This window comes from Corvus kubaryi, unplaced genomic scaffold (genome assembly GCF_017639235.1).
Source record: "Corvus kubaryi isolate FWS band 111438036 unplaced genomic scaffold, C.kubaryi_AGA036_p1.0 split3-37173, whole genome shotgun sequence".
Taxonomy (NCBI): domain Eukaryota; kingdom Metazoa; phylum Chordata; class Aves; order Passeriformes; family Corvidae; genus Corvus; species Corvus kubaryi.
The window spans coordinates 1,235,252-1,253,072 of record NW_024582085.1 but is presented as its reverse complement, the minus strand read 5'-3'; the positions used below and the strand labels follow the sequence as shown (position 1 = coordinate 1,253,072).

At 38.9% G+C, this 17,821-nt stretch overlaps 1 protein-coding gene across 3 annotated transcripts in view; it reads right to left on the bottom strand.

Moving 5' to 3' along the window:
* SPPL3 (signal peptide peptidase like 3) overlaps positions 1–17,821 on the bottom strand; it is a 57,845-nt gene that overhangs the window by 22,672 nt on the left and 17,352 nt on the right. For all 3 annotated transcript variants that reach the window (XM_042015073.1, XM_042015074.1, XM_042015075.1), the window contains exon 2: positions 877–954. In XM_042015073.1, the coding sequence (XP_041871007.1) occupies positions 877–954 (78 nt within the window). The remainder of the gene's footprint in view (positions 1–876; positions 955–17,821) is intronic.

Here is a 17,821-nt window from a genome sequence, read left to right as displayed (position 1 = left end):
ATAAAACCTCTAATCCTAGAACAGCTGCAGCTTATATCATACGTATGAGCACAGCTATCATCTATTTCAGGAATACTCACAGCAGTTCAGAGACTCCATACTGAGTATAACACCTTTTATCACAGAGTTGTGAAATGAAGAAATGTTCTTCAAGAAGCAGAAAGAAAAACATGCTGTATTTAAGTTTAAAAAAATAATACTTTGATATTGTGATTATATTGTTTTAATATGTCAGTATGAGCCTCATTCCTTAGGCACCACTACAGTAAAACAAACTGTATAATACAGCATGCGAGTCTAAAGGGATAACTGTGTTTTCTCTAAACTATACTCAGGTCTCCTAAAATGAGGCAAATTTAATTTTTGAAGACTCAAACTCATCCTGCAGCAGTTCTCAGATGCTTTGCTGGAATTCAACACTGACAGTGTTCCCCAGTTCCCTATTAAGACACTTGAGCAAACAGCAGTGGGACCCGGGGATCGCTGTTTTACAGGACTGGTTTCAAATCCCAGGAGCACATTCTCAATCAACCACCACTGGAAAATGTATAGAAGATTCTGATATCGAGAACATTACCTTCTATCTGTCTCAACAATTCTTTTATATCCTCTAAAATATAACTTCACAGAGCTGTCCTCAAGCACAGACTTTTAAGTGATCTTATACATGCTTGTACCATGCCATACAATTACATTTTTTAAAAACCCCAGCTCGCTATTATTTCTTCCTTTTCCATTTCCTAGTAAGTTTTTTTATGTTGGCTATGCCTGACAAAGATACAATGAAACAAAAAGGCATAAACTGTATTCAGTCACTTGCAATATTTTTACTTGAAAAATAAAAAACTCTGCAGAACCTTAAAAAAAAAATCTTACCTGAAACTGCCGTAGACTATGAGAAGAATAGAAATCAGGAAGGTAGACACTTGACTAGAATCCACAAGGGAATATGCCCTGGAACCAGGAAAAAGAAGGCAGGTTTGTCATTGTTAGTGTCCATTTCTCCAGTGCCGTTTGCTATTTCTTTTTCTTATTATAATACAAATAGAGAACTGGATAACAAATCATGGCAGCTCTCTCTGAAGTTCTTGTCTCATCTAGAACATAAAACCTGCAGCTTGTGAATTAACTTACTATATTCAAGGCTGCAGCATGAAAAACCTGTACAACCACCACAGGACAATTCAAAAACCTTGTGGTAATTTATTCTGAACTCACCAGATTCAGGGGTTTTTCCCCTCAAACTCATTAAAATTGCTTTAATTGCAGCTACTGCAACCCTGCATGTCAATAACAGTAACCTGTTTTCCATAACACTTCTTACGCTTTCAAAGTGACAATATGGCAGTTAAGGCTCACTTAGTTGGAGGGAAAAAACCCCAAACAAACAAGAGAAACCCCCCAAAAAACAAAATCCAAACCTCACAACAAGCTGCAATATTCATTTATTAAAGCACACACAATCACTTCCCTATTCCATCTTGCAGTTCACTCAATATGGGATTACTGATGAACATTTCAGGAGGAGGTTTAAATCCAGCTTTATCTCAATTGATTTCCTAATGCAACACACTGTTTTTAAAGCACGGAAATATGAACATTAATACCAGCACAGGCCACCATGCTGGTGGGGGCACAGCAGGCAAGGAGAGACTCTGGGAGTCACTTTACAACTCCCAACTCCATAACTTGCGCTAAAGTAATGGAAAATAACAAGAATTCAATGTTAAAAGACATAACTGAGTATTTCTGAAACCAACCAAAAAGCCTAATTTCAGCAAGACTATGGAAGAAAGATAATTGAATTACATGATTGTTCTGAATTAAGTATCAGTGAGCAAGTAAAAACTGAAGACATGAGACAGTTAAGGAAACACTCATCCCATTCCCAATTCAAAAGCAATTTAGAGATAATTACCAAACTGCTAGACACACAATTTAAAATACTTTCTTTTAATATATAAACACAAATGTGAATCTTCTACTACAGAAATTCAATATTAAACACTGATGAACAGACTGCCTCTTTAAAATGAAATTATATACTTATGCAATAAGCTTTTAAGAAATTAGAAACTACTTTGGTTAATTACCATGAATAACTTCAACATATCCCCACACTAAAAGTGAAAAACAGGTATCTCATTTGCTCATAATGTTGGCCAAAACATAAAGACAAGCTTTATGGATCTAATTTTTTGGTATATATAACCTTTAGTTACCAGGCTGTGGAATGGAGGTCTAAAAAGCATCCATGAAGATCAATATAGTGAATTGCAAATACATACAACATAATAACTCAGCACTTACAACCAGCGGACATATAAATGCTCAGGTTATACACAATGTAGTTCACAGCAGATCATTTTCATGCAATGGTTACAGCTAAACTCGCACCAAAGGAAACAGCCTGAGGACAATCACACTGGATTTATGTCCTGTTTCTAACTCTGATTTCAGAGTGAAACATTCCCCTATCCAGCCTCACACAAAGGGAAAGGAAAGCTTTGCATTCTGTTTGGATTTGAGAATAAATAATGGAACTCATCTATTAAAAGAATATTCAGAAACTCCACATTTATGAGAAAAACAAAATGAATGGAATTTCAGATAGGATTAAATATGTCCAGGGTTACGCACTGAGTTTTATTAACTTATGTTCATAAAATTTTATCTTCACAAATTGGCAAATACTTTTGAGATTAACAATGTCTTCTATATAATTCCTCATTCAGTGACAACACTGCTACGATGACTAAAATGCCATTTTGTCATAATTACTAAACATTAGTCAAAACAACGCTGTAAATGTTAAAAATATTCATAAAACAGATAAAATAGAGATGATACATGGACCATGGATCAGCCCTGCACATAATCCATTAAGTTTTTTTTTAAAACTTGGTTTTTATTAAAACCAAGGGCCCTCTGGTTTGATGAAAGAAACGGAAGAAATGCAAATCCGTGTTAAACAATGATCTAACACATCACAGCCCTGCTGACAGGCTGCAGTGGTGCTCAGGACAGCAACCTGTTGATTCTCTGCAAGGTAGAAATGAGAATTAAAGTCCTTCCATCCTGCACAAGAGAAGTGCAACAGTGTAACTGGAAACTGAACGCAGACCAGTGATGTTTCCTGACTTCTCCCCATAGAAATCTTGTAGCAGGATAACCTAAAAGCTCGGTGTTGCTACCACGATTACGGTCTGCGGAAATTCATATTCACTGATATTTCCGCAAACAGGGCCAGGAAGATACAGTCACTTGCCTTCTTCCTGAGGCAGCTGGAAAAAGAACAAGGCAAAACACACAGAGTGTGACAGGCTGAATCAAGCAAGCACCTCACACATGTCCAGATTCTATCCAAAGTTTCCAACAAGAGTAACCCACAAGCACACTTGAAAAATAATTTTACAATGCCGAAGTGAATCTCATTGTAATAAAACCTCACATCTTTTAAACATTTAATTTCCCTACATTATTTAAGGTATTGCACAAGACCTGAAACCAGAACTGCTTCCTAAAATCCTAACCACTGACTGTATGGACAGTTCATTAAGAGACTAAAAATCCTTGATCCCAAATAAATACATCCTAACACATTAATGTAGGCTAGAGATAATAAGCAAATGACTGTCACATGAAAGAATCAAAAAGTAAGATTACTTCCAAGTTTTTAATATTATTCAAAATGACAGTGACTTGCAAACCAATTTGTAATTTTAACTGAAATTTAAATAATCTTCTACAAGTCCAACAGATTCCACATGCACGTAACTGGATTCTCCTATAGGTATACTTCAAGTATGCAAGTTCATATACTCTCACAGCCAAACAGCATCAGCGCCATGTTCTTCTCAGATGGCACCAGCCAAAACCAAAACCCACACCAATGACAGTTTTCAGAAGTTGCAGTCACATTTAACCAGCCTTCCACTGCACATATAAAAATAAACCCAGCTTCCTTCTAACAAGGTATTTCTGTAAAACTGTTCAATCTTGGAACAAGTAATGGAAACTTATGCACAAAAAATGCTTGTAACAAGCCTGTACACGGTTGTCCTTCAACTCAAATACTGATTTTATATGCAATTCTTAGTACTTACAACATGACAATCTATAAAAAAAGTATTATTCTTCATCCTCAATCTCAAAATTAATACTGAATAGGGCCATGCTAATGGCTCCTTTGAAGACTGACTTCAGTGCAGTTCACCTGCATGCCATGTTTTGAGAACAACTCCCAACCCATTTCTAAACTCTAGTATATGTGCAGAACACTGCTCAAAATACAAAGACGACATTGGTTTTCCCAAGGAAGTACATTTTTAGGACTCTTGCACTACCACACCTGAAATTCAACATCCATGTAAGGAAGCTGGTTTAAAAATTATCATTAAACAGGCTATCAGATTCTTACTTAGTTAAGTAAAAAATAACTAATTATTACATCCTAGTATTCAATAAAACCAAGCACGCTAGTGCCTTAAGACCGTTTTCTCAGCCAGCTGCTGAGAGGTGACTTCCCAGTCACTTCCTCTACAACCTGAGATCTCACTCTGAACCTGCATCTTTACATGGCTGAGATCAATTTTCATAAATTCTCTGCCATTAGGCATCTATTTCTGGCAGCTTCATGGGCAAGTGCTCACAACACAGAGCCTGCTAAGGCATGCCAAGACAGAGACACAGCAAGCACTGTTCTATAACATATTCTGTGTGTCTGCCCTACAGCCTCACAGTGAAAGCATTGTCCAGACAACAATCCCAGCAGTGAGCCCTCCAGCCTGGCACAGACTGCTCCATAGACCTTTACCTACAGAACAATTCCAGGGATGCACTGTGACATACCACCACTTCCAAACAGTAACCATGCAAAATACACCACACCACTTAGAGCTGGCGTTCCAAGCAGCAATCTCCCCTCTTCTGGGAAAAGACGAGTAACTTCTGTATTCCCAAGGGAACAGAGACCCACTTCATTCCCAGCTAGGAAAGATGGTAAACAGCTAACAAAAGTTGCCACAACAACAGTAGTAGCGCTACACTGGAGACACTTGCAAGCTCTTTTCTCTGGGTCAGCAGCTGCAGGTCAAGCTCTTTTCCCCTCTCCCTTCAGGTCCAAGCTCACCTGTCCTTGTAAACATTCACCCTACAAGGTCTCTGCCATCTGCCTACTGTTTTCCTATTACGTACTTTTTGGGTTTTTTCTTTTGCATTTCCACTCAAGAAAATCACCCAGTCAATATAAGCACTGGTTTTCATGTTTCAGCTCTTCCTATCACCAAAAGATAAGCAGTTTCTCCATAACAGTCTTTCCAAACCTGCAGAAGAAACCCTTAAGCAAAGTCTGGCGATTCTTTTTGCCCTCTGTCTTGAGCAATAAGAACCTGCAACTCACTTTTGTTCAATGAAGACCCAAACTAGGAACCAAACTGTCTCCAGATGACAGTGCAGAGCATTACCCTCAACACAACCTACCTGTCATGGGCAATCTGAAATGACCACAAGCCAACACACCCATTACAAAAGCAACTTCCTACCTCTTCCAATCACCTGTTCTTCTTCATCCCATCTCTGCATAACCATCTGCAAAGCCACACACAAAACCAGACTGGGGAACCTTGCCTGCCTGAATAATAATGAAGAAGGAGTGGGAAAGTTTCTCAAGTGATTCAGAGAATTCTCAAGTGATTCCTGATCTGGCCCACTTCTGGACATAAAATCAAAGAGAAAAGACTTTTCAGTGGCAGCATTAGGTTAAATACCTCAAAATTATTGCTCAAGATATCAGGGAAGTTTTATGTATTTGGAATAAAAACCTCTTTCTGTTTGCACAAGATGCCTATTAAATGTATGCTAATAAAAATTCAGCCCATCAGTGTTTCAGTAGCAAATATCACTCCCAATTTCCAGGTATAAGAGAAATTATTGTGACGAATTCTACCAAGGGGGGAAGGAGAAGCCTGTGCCCTGAAGTTTCCATAGCAATGCATGCTAAAGGCCTTGGACATGAATCATTCTCATACAAAAGCTGCTGTAACAGCAGCAAGACAAATCTTCCCTGCATATTTACAGTACTTATACAAGAATGCAAACAATAGAGCAACAAATAAATCAAACTGACTTGAAAAGTACAGCAGATGAACTAAGTTCACTAAAACTCACATGAAGAGAGATTGCATTTCATCACGTATTTTACTTTATCAATGATCAAAGCATCCGAGAGTTCACCAGACTAAGGAAAACAAGACTATAAAAGGATGGTGAGCACACTAGATAGGCTAGAGTACAGATGGATTAAAATAGAAGAACTTTTGCTGTGTTTAATGGGACCAAATCTACAACTTGCAGACATCACAGAATCACAAATTCACACTGGGAATGTAAGGAGATCATTTAATTCACCGATCTTACTCTGGGGAAGGACAATCAGTCATGACAGATGTTTACCTCATCTGTTGGTTAAAACACTAACTGATGAAATTAGGGGACCTTCTTGACATGTAGTGTAAGTCTTTCTGATTACAATTTTGGTCCACAATTTTTCTTCTATAGAAAAAGTCCTTTTCAAAACTCATGGGTAGCTTTTCATACCAGCCACATCTGCGGTAAAATGGATCCACACATGAATCCACTTGCATATTTCAGTTTCTGGAAAATGTGGCTGCTTGAGAATTGACCACACAAAACTTCATATAATCTTCGGCCCACATTAAAAGCCATGACTACTTACCCAATCAATATGGTATTCTTCACCTGCATTTCAAATACCACCCTTATAATCAAATGTCCACTGTCTCCTCACAAGGGAAGTGACAATAATCCATGCCCAAAAAAACATGCATCCCAGTTCTCTTTGAAAGAAAATTCCTCATAGGTAGGTAACAGCATTGGAAGAGTGATGATAGAGCATCTCCCTCTCTGCTCTATTGCTCATCATTCATTTTCAGAACTTGCTGAGGGCACGCATTCAGTGTGAGGGTCCCATCTCAGCTGATGGTCAACCCCTTCAAAGGGAAACAGAAAAATCCCCAACAAAACACAAAAAAACCACCAAACCGAATCCGAACAATCAACTTCTGCTGGAAATCTGGTGTTCAATGTCAAAATCAAGGATAGAGAAAGTTTACACTCCTCTCCCTCCAAGGGTTTCGTGTATTTCAAAGCTTTTTTAGTGTGTTTATTCCATCAGTGATTGTCTTAGCAACAGAAAAAGAGAAAGTCAAGAAATCATAGTTGGTAAACTCAAGCCAAGTTGCAGAGTATTTTTGCACTTCCCCTGCCCCACACCAGGTTTTTGGAGCTATCAACGCCACATAGAAAACAACATTCACCTTTACACTGCTGCACTGACCCCATGCCTGTGTTTTTTTTGAATCATGCAAGAATGTGCCACTCATGAGGAAAACATTTTCCTGAATCTACCTGCTCTGTAAGCTTTTAAAACATTCTACTATTTTATTCCTTAAAAAGAGTGTGAGGTAACTCAGTGATCAGGGCAATTTATTGCTAAGAGCAATTAATTTCTGATGCTACAGTACCTGGAATTTGTGAGCTACCACTGTAGAATTTTTTAAGACGCACAAATCAAACTCAAGGACTCCAGAGCACAGTCCTAGGGCACATGAAAGAAGAGCACTGCCATGGACATGAAGATCAATTACAGTTAATTGCACAAATACTCATTTTAGCTGGGGGTGGACTCACTCCATAGGTAAAACCAATACTACTTTACACCTTTACTGGATTCCAGGTCAAGGGTATGACTAAAAAGCCTCTTTCAACTGCCTTACATGTGTAAGATATATACATATTTAAGAGCCCCCATTAGGCTTGCTGCCAAACCAAAGTTAAATCTGAGTGTAACAGCTAAATGCATAATTTTAAGTGTGAAGTAATGGTACCTACAGCTATAAACACTATTCCATTCTTTAGTGTGATTCATAGGAAAAGCAAGCAAACTGCTATGGCTTTGCTTATGTTAAAGGAATAGCTTGTTTTCTAAAGTAAGTTTACAATTTCATCTCACTGTCACGTGCAGATAAGGTCTGCTAAGTATGAGTAATTCATGAAAACACGGGTTATGTCAGAAAATAAACTTCAAACAAGTCTAAAGTGAAACAAAACAAAAAAAAAAAAAAAAGAGAAAAAAAGAGTAATATGAAATGTCCCACTAAAACCAGCCCTTCCTACACAGACTCTGTTAGGGCTCAGACAGGCATTTCAAACTGTAACCAGAGAACAATTCTGCTGTCTACCAGGCAGAGGTCTCACAACAACATTTTCACACTACTAAATACCCTATATAGATATATTTCTACATATACAATTTAAAATCCCAATTCCCTCTTCTCCCCTTTCCAGAAAACTGCTTGCCTAAAATTCTCCCTGCAAAACCAAATTCTAAGCTCGCAACTAAATTGCTAAGAGCAAACACTCCTCTGAGTTCACTATGAGAAGAAACTGAAGTATCCAGTAAGGCATCAGGAGACACAGTCTTGAAAAAAATTTTTTTCTGTTAAAAACATTCTCCAAGCTACTCCTTTGGTTCACCTGACTGTTTGCCAACAGAACAAAGAATTACATGTTTCACAGTGTTTAGGAATTACAGCCACTGGAAGATTTCCAGATTTCACATTCAGCTTGGAGCACTCATTTCCTCGCATGAATGGGAGCACAACTTCCAGTCCCTGCATGGAAGCATAACAATACTTTACTCGTTCAAAGGAGCATTACTCCAAATCAGCACAGGATAGTGTCCATGTACCTCAAAAGTATTTTCAGCTCCTGATGTCCCCAGCGCGCGGGTGGAACGACAGTAACAGGATATTTGGGAGCAAAATTTGCAATCAGTGGTTAATGGAGAAAAATTAACCAGTACAGCTTCAAGTAAGTTGTACTGGACACAGATATCTGAGTATGAAGTAACCTGAACCAAAGTAAATATCCAAAAATCATACTGATCGTCTTTGACATTGTTGTCACAGAAAACACTGCCTTTTTTTATTTCATACTGAGTGGGAGCCTGGATATTTAATTTTCATCTTGTAACTAAACAAACACACAAAAAATACTTTTTTGAGAATCCTTATATTATTGAGAATGTTGGTTGGTTGGTTGATTTAGATTGGGTAAGAAGTTTTGCTCTAAAGTTGACAAATGAAAAAAGATCTGGGAACCTTCCCTCCTTTCTTTCTCTTTCTTTCTTTCTCAAAGAAAGAAAAAACAAGCAGTCATGAAAAGCAGGGCATGATTTTGCTGCCAAATATAAGTTTGGACTTATATAACCACCAGCCATGGAAATCCTCTCTAGGAGCAAGATTTTGAAATTATACCACAAGGTTTTTGAAAATGTGAAAAGAACATCTGTACAATGATGGCTGCAATAGCAGACCCCCACTGAAGAAGTATCATTTCAATGAGTTAAACTGAACAAAAATATGTGGAAACACAGATTTGATATCAAGATACAGAGCTTGTTAGTAGCAAATGTTTTACTTGATTTTGTATTTTAACTGTGCCACATTTATTTTAATTGAGCTGTATCAGATCAGCCAACTTCTTCTAGAACATAGGCATCCTACTGCAGATCAGCCCCAGCAAACTGCTGAGCCAAGGCAAAACCCTGGTTCTATTTCTTAAAACAATTATTACTTTTATCCCTTCTTGACAATTAAATCTGAAGGACTCCAGCTTATGACAGGATTTGCCTATGCTGGTTTGAAAATAGAAAGCTTGAGGCAAGAAAAGTCTAACAGGCTCCACTGCAAATTGTATCCAGCTCAGTTTTCCCACCTCTGATTTCAGTGGCATTAAGAGCTTTGCCAGCAAACCCTGCTTTTTCAAATAATTGCCACTACAACTAGCTTGCGTTTTAGTATTAAAATTTATTGATGGACAGGAGAAGAAGAAAAGTAGTGGAAAAATCATCGCAGCCCCATTTTTGTGAAGCGAGTTTTCATTCAGGCCAGCAGCTGCACAATCAGTAGGTGTGACACAAAGAGGAAACGAATCAAGATGTGGCCATGGCCAAGGTGGGACTAAAATCCTTTTGGGAGCAGCTTACAATTAGATCTGATTAAGCACACTGTAATACACATACCTGTAATCCAAGCTTTGCTGGAGTTAATGTAAATTAAACAAAACTAAACTTCCTATCTTCCTGTAACTAACCTCCCATGCAGAAGGAAGCACTGCTTAATTAAGTTAATTTTCAAAACAGACCACAAGTACTGTAGTTGCTGCAATATATGATAACATTTTATAATATTTTGTGCTACTTCAGTTCCTTCAGATTTGTTTTTCACAAGTAAACTGCAGACAACTTTGCTCCGGCAGCACAGCCCCACTACAGTACCTGGAGGCACTGGCCATTCATTAACAATAAACCCCAGCACCAGTAACAAATGGTGTATTCAGTGAGGTGCAAGAAGTAGCCATACTGCATTTGCAAGGGCCAAACTATCAATTTGTTTAAAAGATGTTTGAGAATGAGAAAAAAATATAAAATCAATTTGCTGAACTAATTAAAGAAACTGTATTGTCTTTAACTGTCTTCATCATTTATCACTTTACAAAAGACTTCAGTTTACTGCAGAGGGTAGATTCAAGTTTTGCTGTAGCACCACAAAAATTGCCAAACAAAAATGTGAGTACAATGTTTTTGCAGAAGAATTAAAATCAGCAAATATCAGAACAAGATGTAAATATCTAACTATGACAATGCACATAAATATATGTATGAGACAGCTGACAAAGCAAGAAACTTGCAGCTTAGCCGCAAGAACAAACTGACCACACAGGAAGACTTTCCTCATCTAGAAAACTGTTTCCACCTTCCACAAATAATCAAAAGGAGTACTGGAAGGAGGGAGAGGAGAGGAGGTTAAATCAAGATCTGTTACGCACAATCCTCTCTTGCCAGAGCCACAAGTATATTTCTTTATGTAAATTTTCAGATTCCAACAGACCAGTGAACTCTGCAAAGGTCAGTCCAATATTTAGCCTACCCCAAAGACTTCCTGAAACAGCTCTTCTATCTAAATTACCACTTTCAACTGTATGAATTTTCAAAAAATAGCCCTTTTTACATTAGGAAAAAAGGCAAATCAAGTGTGGTTACCGTAATTTAAGTCTACAAAGTACCACTGTGCAAGCTCTCTACAGTTTTATGCTAGACAGCCTCATCATGATCCAAATAACATGGTGCTTCAGGAAGGGCCATTTGGAAAAGTCAGTGGTTATCCTTGGCACAGGAAAGTTTTCTGCAATTTTGATGGCTAAGATCACTTCGGGTTATAAAGGTATCAATTTATACCCCAGTCATATATGCAACCTGGAGTTTTCAATCGCTTGGTGGTACAGCTCTGCATTACACAAAAGGCTGCTCAGTGCTGGGTTTCATTTTATGGTACTTATTCTAATTGCAGGAAAAAAATAAAAACTGCTCAAGAATCTTCACCCTAGCCTCCCATCTATGTTTTGATCTCTGTAAGTCTTTTTATACTTAACAGAAAAGTTCATTAGAATGACTATAATCATATAAAATAGGAGGATGCTCCCTACTTCCAACTTACAGTAAAACACATTTCCCTTGAAGAATGAGTCCCAGCCTCTTCCACACAAGAATCCCCCAGTCCCTGACAAAGCCCCATCCAAGTCACACAGGATATGTCCGTAATCCCACAGCTGCTGTTGCCAGCCCCAGGTTGGTCACAACTCTCCACCTGGGCTCAGAGAGGGTGCTGCTCTTACAGAAGACCTCTTGGGGCAGGGTTGGAAGCAACCGCAGTGACAGTGCTGACAAGCAATTTCTCTCATGACTCAACATTGTTAACACAGCTTCGACATCACAAGTTCTTCCATTCAGGCAGCAGACCTCAGATGACCCTACACTATAAGCTGACAAAACATAGGAGTTTCTATAATTTGGAGTTAAATATTTGTCCCAGTCCTCACTGCTGCTCCATCTGGAACCGGAAGACAGTGGTAAGCAAATACCTCCTCTCTGCCTCACAATTAAGAGATTCATATTTACTTTGCAGATTATTGCCAAACAATTAATGTACCACTTCTGACAATGTGTTCTGTAACACTGTCTACACACACAATAAATTCTGTTTTCACTAAAGGAAAAACAAATGAACAACCAAACCCAACGTTCTCTCTCAGTCAGAGAACATCAAAACAAGCTCACAGAATTGGACATAGACTTACTTTTGAGTATTTGCAAAGTGTGACACTCAGACTAACTTTTTCTAAATTTAGGAAAGTGGGATAGGAAGACTTCAGCTCTACACCTGTTAATCTCAAGAACTACAAGAAGCTACTTGGTCTGTAGTAGACCCAAAGCTCTACAAGAGTATCAGGTTACTTTGGCAGACACACACACAGAAGTCAAACTAAGTAGATCAGTCTATTTTCCAAACATACAAATATGATCAAAATGCACATTGATATAAGCAGAAAGTATTATCATTATTCTTGATAACACAAGAAAAAAGTGTTGGTAGGGGTGTTGGGGTTTTCAGTTCTCCTTTTCCTTTTTTTCTCTTAAGGAATTTTACCAATACGTGTTGCTAAGAGACCATAACGACTGTATACTTAAGGGAGACAAAAGACAAGGCCACAGCTCGGGGGAGGGGTCCTCTCTTCTACCTGGGGTTTTCTCGTGTAGGGCAGAGATGCCACAAGATTTGGACTGGGGAAAAGGGGGTTAGGGTGAGAGCCCTTAGCTGTCTTGTTCTCTCGGCGTTTGGAGGGGAGAGAGGCTGCAGTCACTGTGGGGAGAATTCATCACCACTGCGGGGTCCTGCCTTCTGCTGCCTTTCTTCTACAGGAAAAGGCCGGGATCCTGAGCCCGCCTTTCCCTGCCCTGCTGGGAGCCAGGCCATCGCTGACCTGACACCACCCCCCCCCCCCGTTCCTTTGCTACTGCTCTGAGTCTTCGCTACACTGTAGCGACGCACCTTCTGCCCGCCCAGAAGTCCCGGGCTTCCTGCTGCAGCTGTGGAGTTTGATACATCTTGTCTACCACCCGGGATTTTGTGCTCATCCCTGCCGTTTCAGTTTGCTGTTCCCAAGGGTCCAGCCGGACACCGGGATCAGCTGCCCAGGGGTTTGTGAAGCCTTTGTTCCATCCCTCCCCGGGATCCCGGGGCACTGGTGCCGCGTGTTTCCCGAGCTCGCTCCGGAGCGCCCCCTGCAGCCGCGGGGGAACCATCGCACCTGCCCTGCTCACCGGGAGCCGCCAGCGCCCCTGCCGGCTGCGAGCGGAACTGCACCCGAGGGGAAAGGGCCTGACAGCCGAGAAGGCTGGCACTGGGTTTGTGATTGCTGTTACTGCCATAGTTATTGTTGTGTGTTTGCCCTGTTATACATATACATATATATATATTAGTAAAGAACTGTTATTCCTATTTCTCATATCTCTGCCAGAAAGCCCCTAATTTCAAAATTATAATAATTTGGAGGGAGGGAAGGGGGTTACATTTTCCATTCCAAGGGAGGCTCCTGCCTTCCTTAGCAGACACCTGTCTTTCAAAACAAGACAAGGGGAAAAATGAGCTTCAAGTAGGTCAAGGAACTACCAGCAATGAATCCAGAAAATGTAAGGTATGTTTCATTTCCTCCTTGAAGCAGAAGCACTGACTGAAACATCCCTACTACTTTGCTATGTAAGTGAAAAAAAGAAAGTTTAAGGAGTTTAAAAAGAAAAAAAAATCCCAACAAAACAACAACAAAAGCAAAAAACCAAACCTTCCATGGAGCTAGAATGAAAAGCTTCAAGTAAAATCTCACACCTGTTATATTGTAATGATATTTCATAGTTCTAGTACTTCATTTTTTTAAGAATAATGCACTGCTATTCACAAAACCAGAAATACAATTCTAAAATAAAAAAGCAACATAATTTGCTTTTTGAAAAGCAAATTCAAGGCAACTTGCATTACTTGCAACTTTAGTTTTAGTATTGCAATACTAAATATTTGCAGTACGAAGTATTGCAATACTTTTAGTATTGCAACTTGCAATACTAAACTCCTTTAAACAGGAAAAGCAATTAGGATCTACATTACCAATATGTTAAAGAGCAGCTTCACTACTGAATAGATCCCACCCAGAGAGAATGCACAAAGGCGTATTTGAACACACCATGATTCCCATGATTGGTTCAGTTACAAGGCAGTATAAGGGGGAAATTAAGTTTAAAACTGGGAATTTCCTCCTGTTCTGATGCAAGTCACACCCACAAGCACAGGACACACTCCACAAAGTCTCTTAATCAATGGGAAGAAATTACTATTTTACTTAGCACAGAAGGAAAATCCAAACAAGCAAATGTGTATTTATTAGAGGAGGAAAATTTTTCTGAGCATGAAGCACCAAAATGAGACACTACACACAAATACAGCCAACCAATGCAAAGTATCTGTGCCAAGGGCTGGGTGAATAAGGATATCATGTAGCAGGAAACAGAACTTCAGCTTCAACTGTTAGCATGGCACTAAATGCATATAAATAGACTCTAATGCAATTAACTTGTTAAAACTGCATATGATTTACTACAGAAGTCAATTAAGGTTTTACATTATGAGCATTATGATTTCCCCATACTAGTGAGCCTACTAACGAGAGTATTTTGGATAGACACTTCTTTTTTCCTGAGGTGTCCTCTTAATTTCTATTCTTTTGAGTCATGTGGTGTAAGAGCACACAATCCATCCAGCACAGACAGGAGAGAGGACTGCTGAGGGGGAAGGCATACTCGGGTGTGAATTTAGTTTCCGTGTGAGCATAATTATTAGCCTGTCACTGGGATGAGTGCAGAGAAGAGTTTCTAAGACAATTAGGAGAGATAGGAACTGGGTTTATCTAGTCTAGAAAAATACACAATAAGGGGAGAAGCCATCTCGCAGGCAAAAGGAAACACCACATGGGAGAACTATGAGATTAAAATGAGCTAAAACTGTATTACTCACAATAGGGGAACTTACACTCTTTCCCAACACCAAACTGTAAACTGATCCAATTTCCCCCTCAAATCCAATTTCTTTTTCCAATTAACATCTCTGTAGTCACAGAATACTAGTGACAACACAAGAAGTGGCAGTTCTTCTTCAAAGTTTCACCCACTGTGCTTTTTTTTGGGGGGGGCCCCCGCAGCCCCTCCCGGGCGGGGACACCAAAACCCACACACACAAAAACCAAGTGGACCAGTTCCAAATGTATTACCCAGTATGCTCTTTTCAGTCTAGAGAAACAAGAAAAAGAAGGAGAACATGTCCTACTGATCTTCTGTACTCACTTACTCTAAACAGTAGAGGTTTAATTAAATGATAATGTTCAGAGACTATTAGAGGCATCTCACATGCTGAGCTGAGCCCCCAAACGCTGAAATGCTTATTAACAGCAAATTTTCTTATGTCAACATAATTTTCTTATGTCTTCAATATTGCATCGCAGAAACCTTTTGGACAAACTGAAGTATAGGAGTGAGTCTTCATGTATGGGACTAAATGAAATCTGTATTTGACCAGCATCAAATTACACCCACTTTAAAATTCTAGTTTTATCAGAGAGATATTGTCATTTCATTATGTATCATTTGCCTTCTACAAACGCAGAACTGAAATGCACACCCCAGATTCAGCATCAGACAACACACTGGGCGAGTCTGTAATATTCTGCAAGCCCAGGGATAACCAGGTTCAAAAGCTACTATAAATCCCAAACAAAACCAAAATATTATTTTTACTGGACAAAATGTTTGCCTTTTAAAAAGCAAATTTCTAGGTAAAGGCATTGAGATAACACTACACAGGAAAGTAAGTTCTCTCCTGTTTCAGGTCATCCACTAATTTGCACCAGTCATTCTAAATACACATCTCATTAATTCAAGCTGTACTCCTTTAATGTGTGATTTAGGCTAGAGAAACTGCAACACAGCAGAGATACACTTCTAAAAAGAAGTTTTTCCTTCAGCATTTATTAAATGTCACAGCAGAGTCAGATTACATCTTTACCAGCATAAACCTAACCCAGAAAAACTGCCAATCCAGCCCTGACAGGAGCAGCCACAACAGATTTTTCAGGTGTTAGTAAAAATCATGACACTTCCGATCACATGGATAGAAAGGAAAATACATAAATGCGAGCCAGGTTAACTTCTGTTCTTCCCATCTTTAACAGAATTGCTTTGAAATGTGCAAACTGACACTTTAGTATGAATCCTGAACCCACGGAAACAATAGTCTCCAATATTGACATTAATTTAATTTCCCTAAGGATTAGGGAATTAATAGCTCAATTCTTTCAGGAAAAACACAGAACTGCTGGGATCAATAGGGATGTCCATGCAGCAGCAGGCTCAGAATGACTTAATATATGCCTGGCATCCAGGAATTAACTATAAAAGAAACACGATATGGTTTTGAACACAGGCTGCTGATGCCATAGTAGAGGACTGAGCTTTCCAGGGAATTTTACATGCTGGAAGCCCAAATGTTGATCCTTCACCATCTGTTTCTATTCACATTTTCATGTAATGTATGTAGCAAGTAACAAAATACAAATCGAGTGACCAGATTTAAGCACTTCAAATAAACAAAACAGTCTTTTCAACTCAGCAACAGTCTCCCGCTATCAACATGGAAACAAGTGAAATCAAACTGTATTTGTGGGGAGAAGCAATCTTTTACCACACCAGCAAATACACAGCTGGAGAGACAGAAGCTTGTCAGCATGTAGACATAAGAGTTTTGATATCCTCAAGGGGTATATAAAACACCTACTTATCAGTTTTAAAAATCACCTCCCACCAGAAGTAGATTTACCATTTTATCACCACTATTAGAAAACCGGAATAGTTAACCAACATTTGAAAATCTGAAGTTTTCCTCCTTAAGGAAAAAAAAAAAAAGAGTATAGAGCTAAAGACACTCAAAATATACTCAGAAAATGAAAAAGGGATGTCACAGTTCCCTAAGCAGCACCTGAAAACTGCTGTGGGGGAAAAATAACCCTGAGCTGCAAATGCAATGTTTCAGCAATCAATATCTTCATAGAACACTAGAATATTTTCATAAGACTTTTGATTTAGCCATTCAAGGTGCAAACTAGGCAGTCAGAATACATTTTCAAAGCAGTATTCTGTATAATCAAGGGTGTAAGACACCACATATAAAAGAGAAGGCAGCCTCTTTTTGAAGTTATTTCAGTTTTAATTCATTTAACTTTCACAATTTACCTTGAGGGTTTTTTTCCTATACACATACAACATATATGGGAAAGACTTAAAATTATTACATACAACTTAAATTTTCTATCCCAAATCCTATATTGTACCTGTACCATTTTTTAAATTTCTGAATCCAGAAAACTGTTTAACACTGATACAGAACAATATTCTGCAATCAAATGATCTCAATCAAAAACTGTTGGGTTTTTTTCAGCCAGAAGGCAAATACCTGGAGTCTTAGAAACATTTCAAATATACTCCTTATGTCCCCCCAAAACCACTCCTAATTTGGCACCTCTGCTTGGTTTCATCCCTGCTCTGGATTCCAGTCTCAAAGCCACCTACAAAAATACTACAGAGCTAAATCCTCCCAATATCCTTATGTACACCCAGAGGTACTTCAAGCAACAGACCAGTCTGAAAATATCCAAGTTCCCTGAGAAGGCAGAGATTACACTCTGTTGTGCTGCATCTATATTTCTGCTGATATTTCTTGCTCAGAAACAAAATGCTTTCTTGGAAAAAGTTCTGTAGTGAACATGCAGATGTTTAACCTTCCTAAAAATAACCAAGTTCACC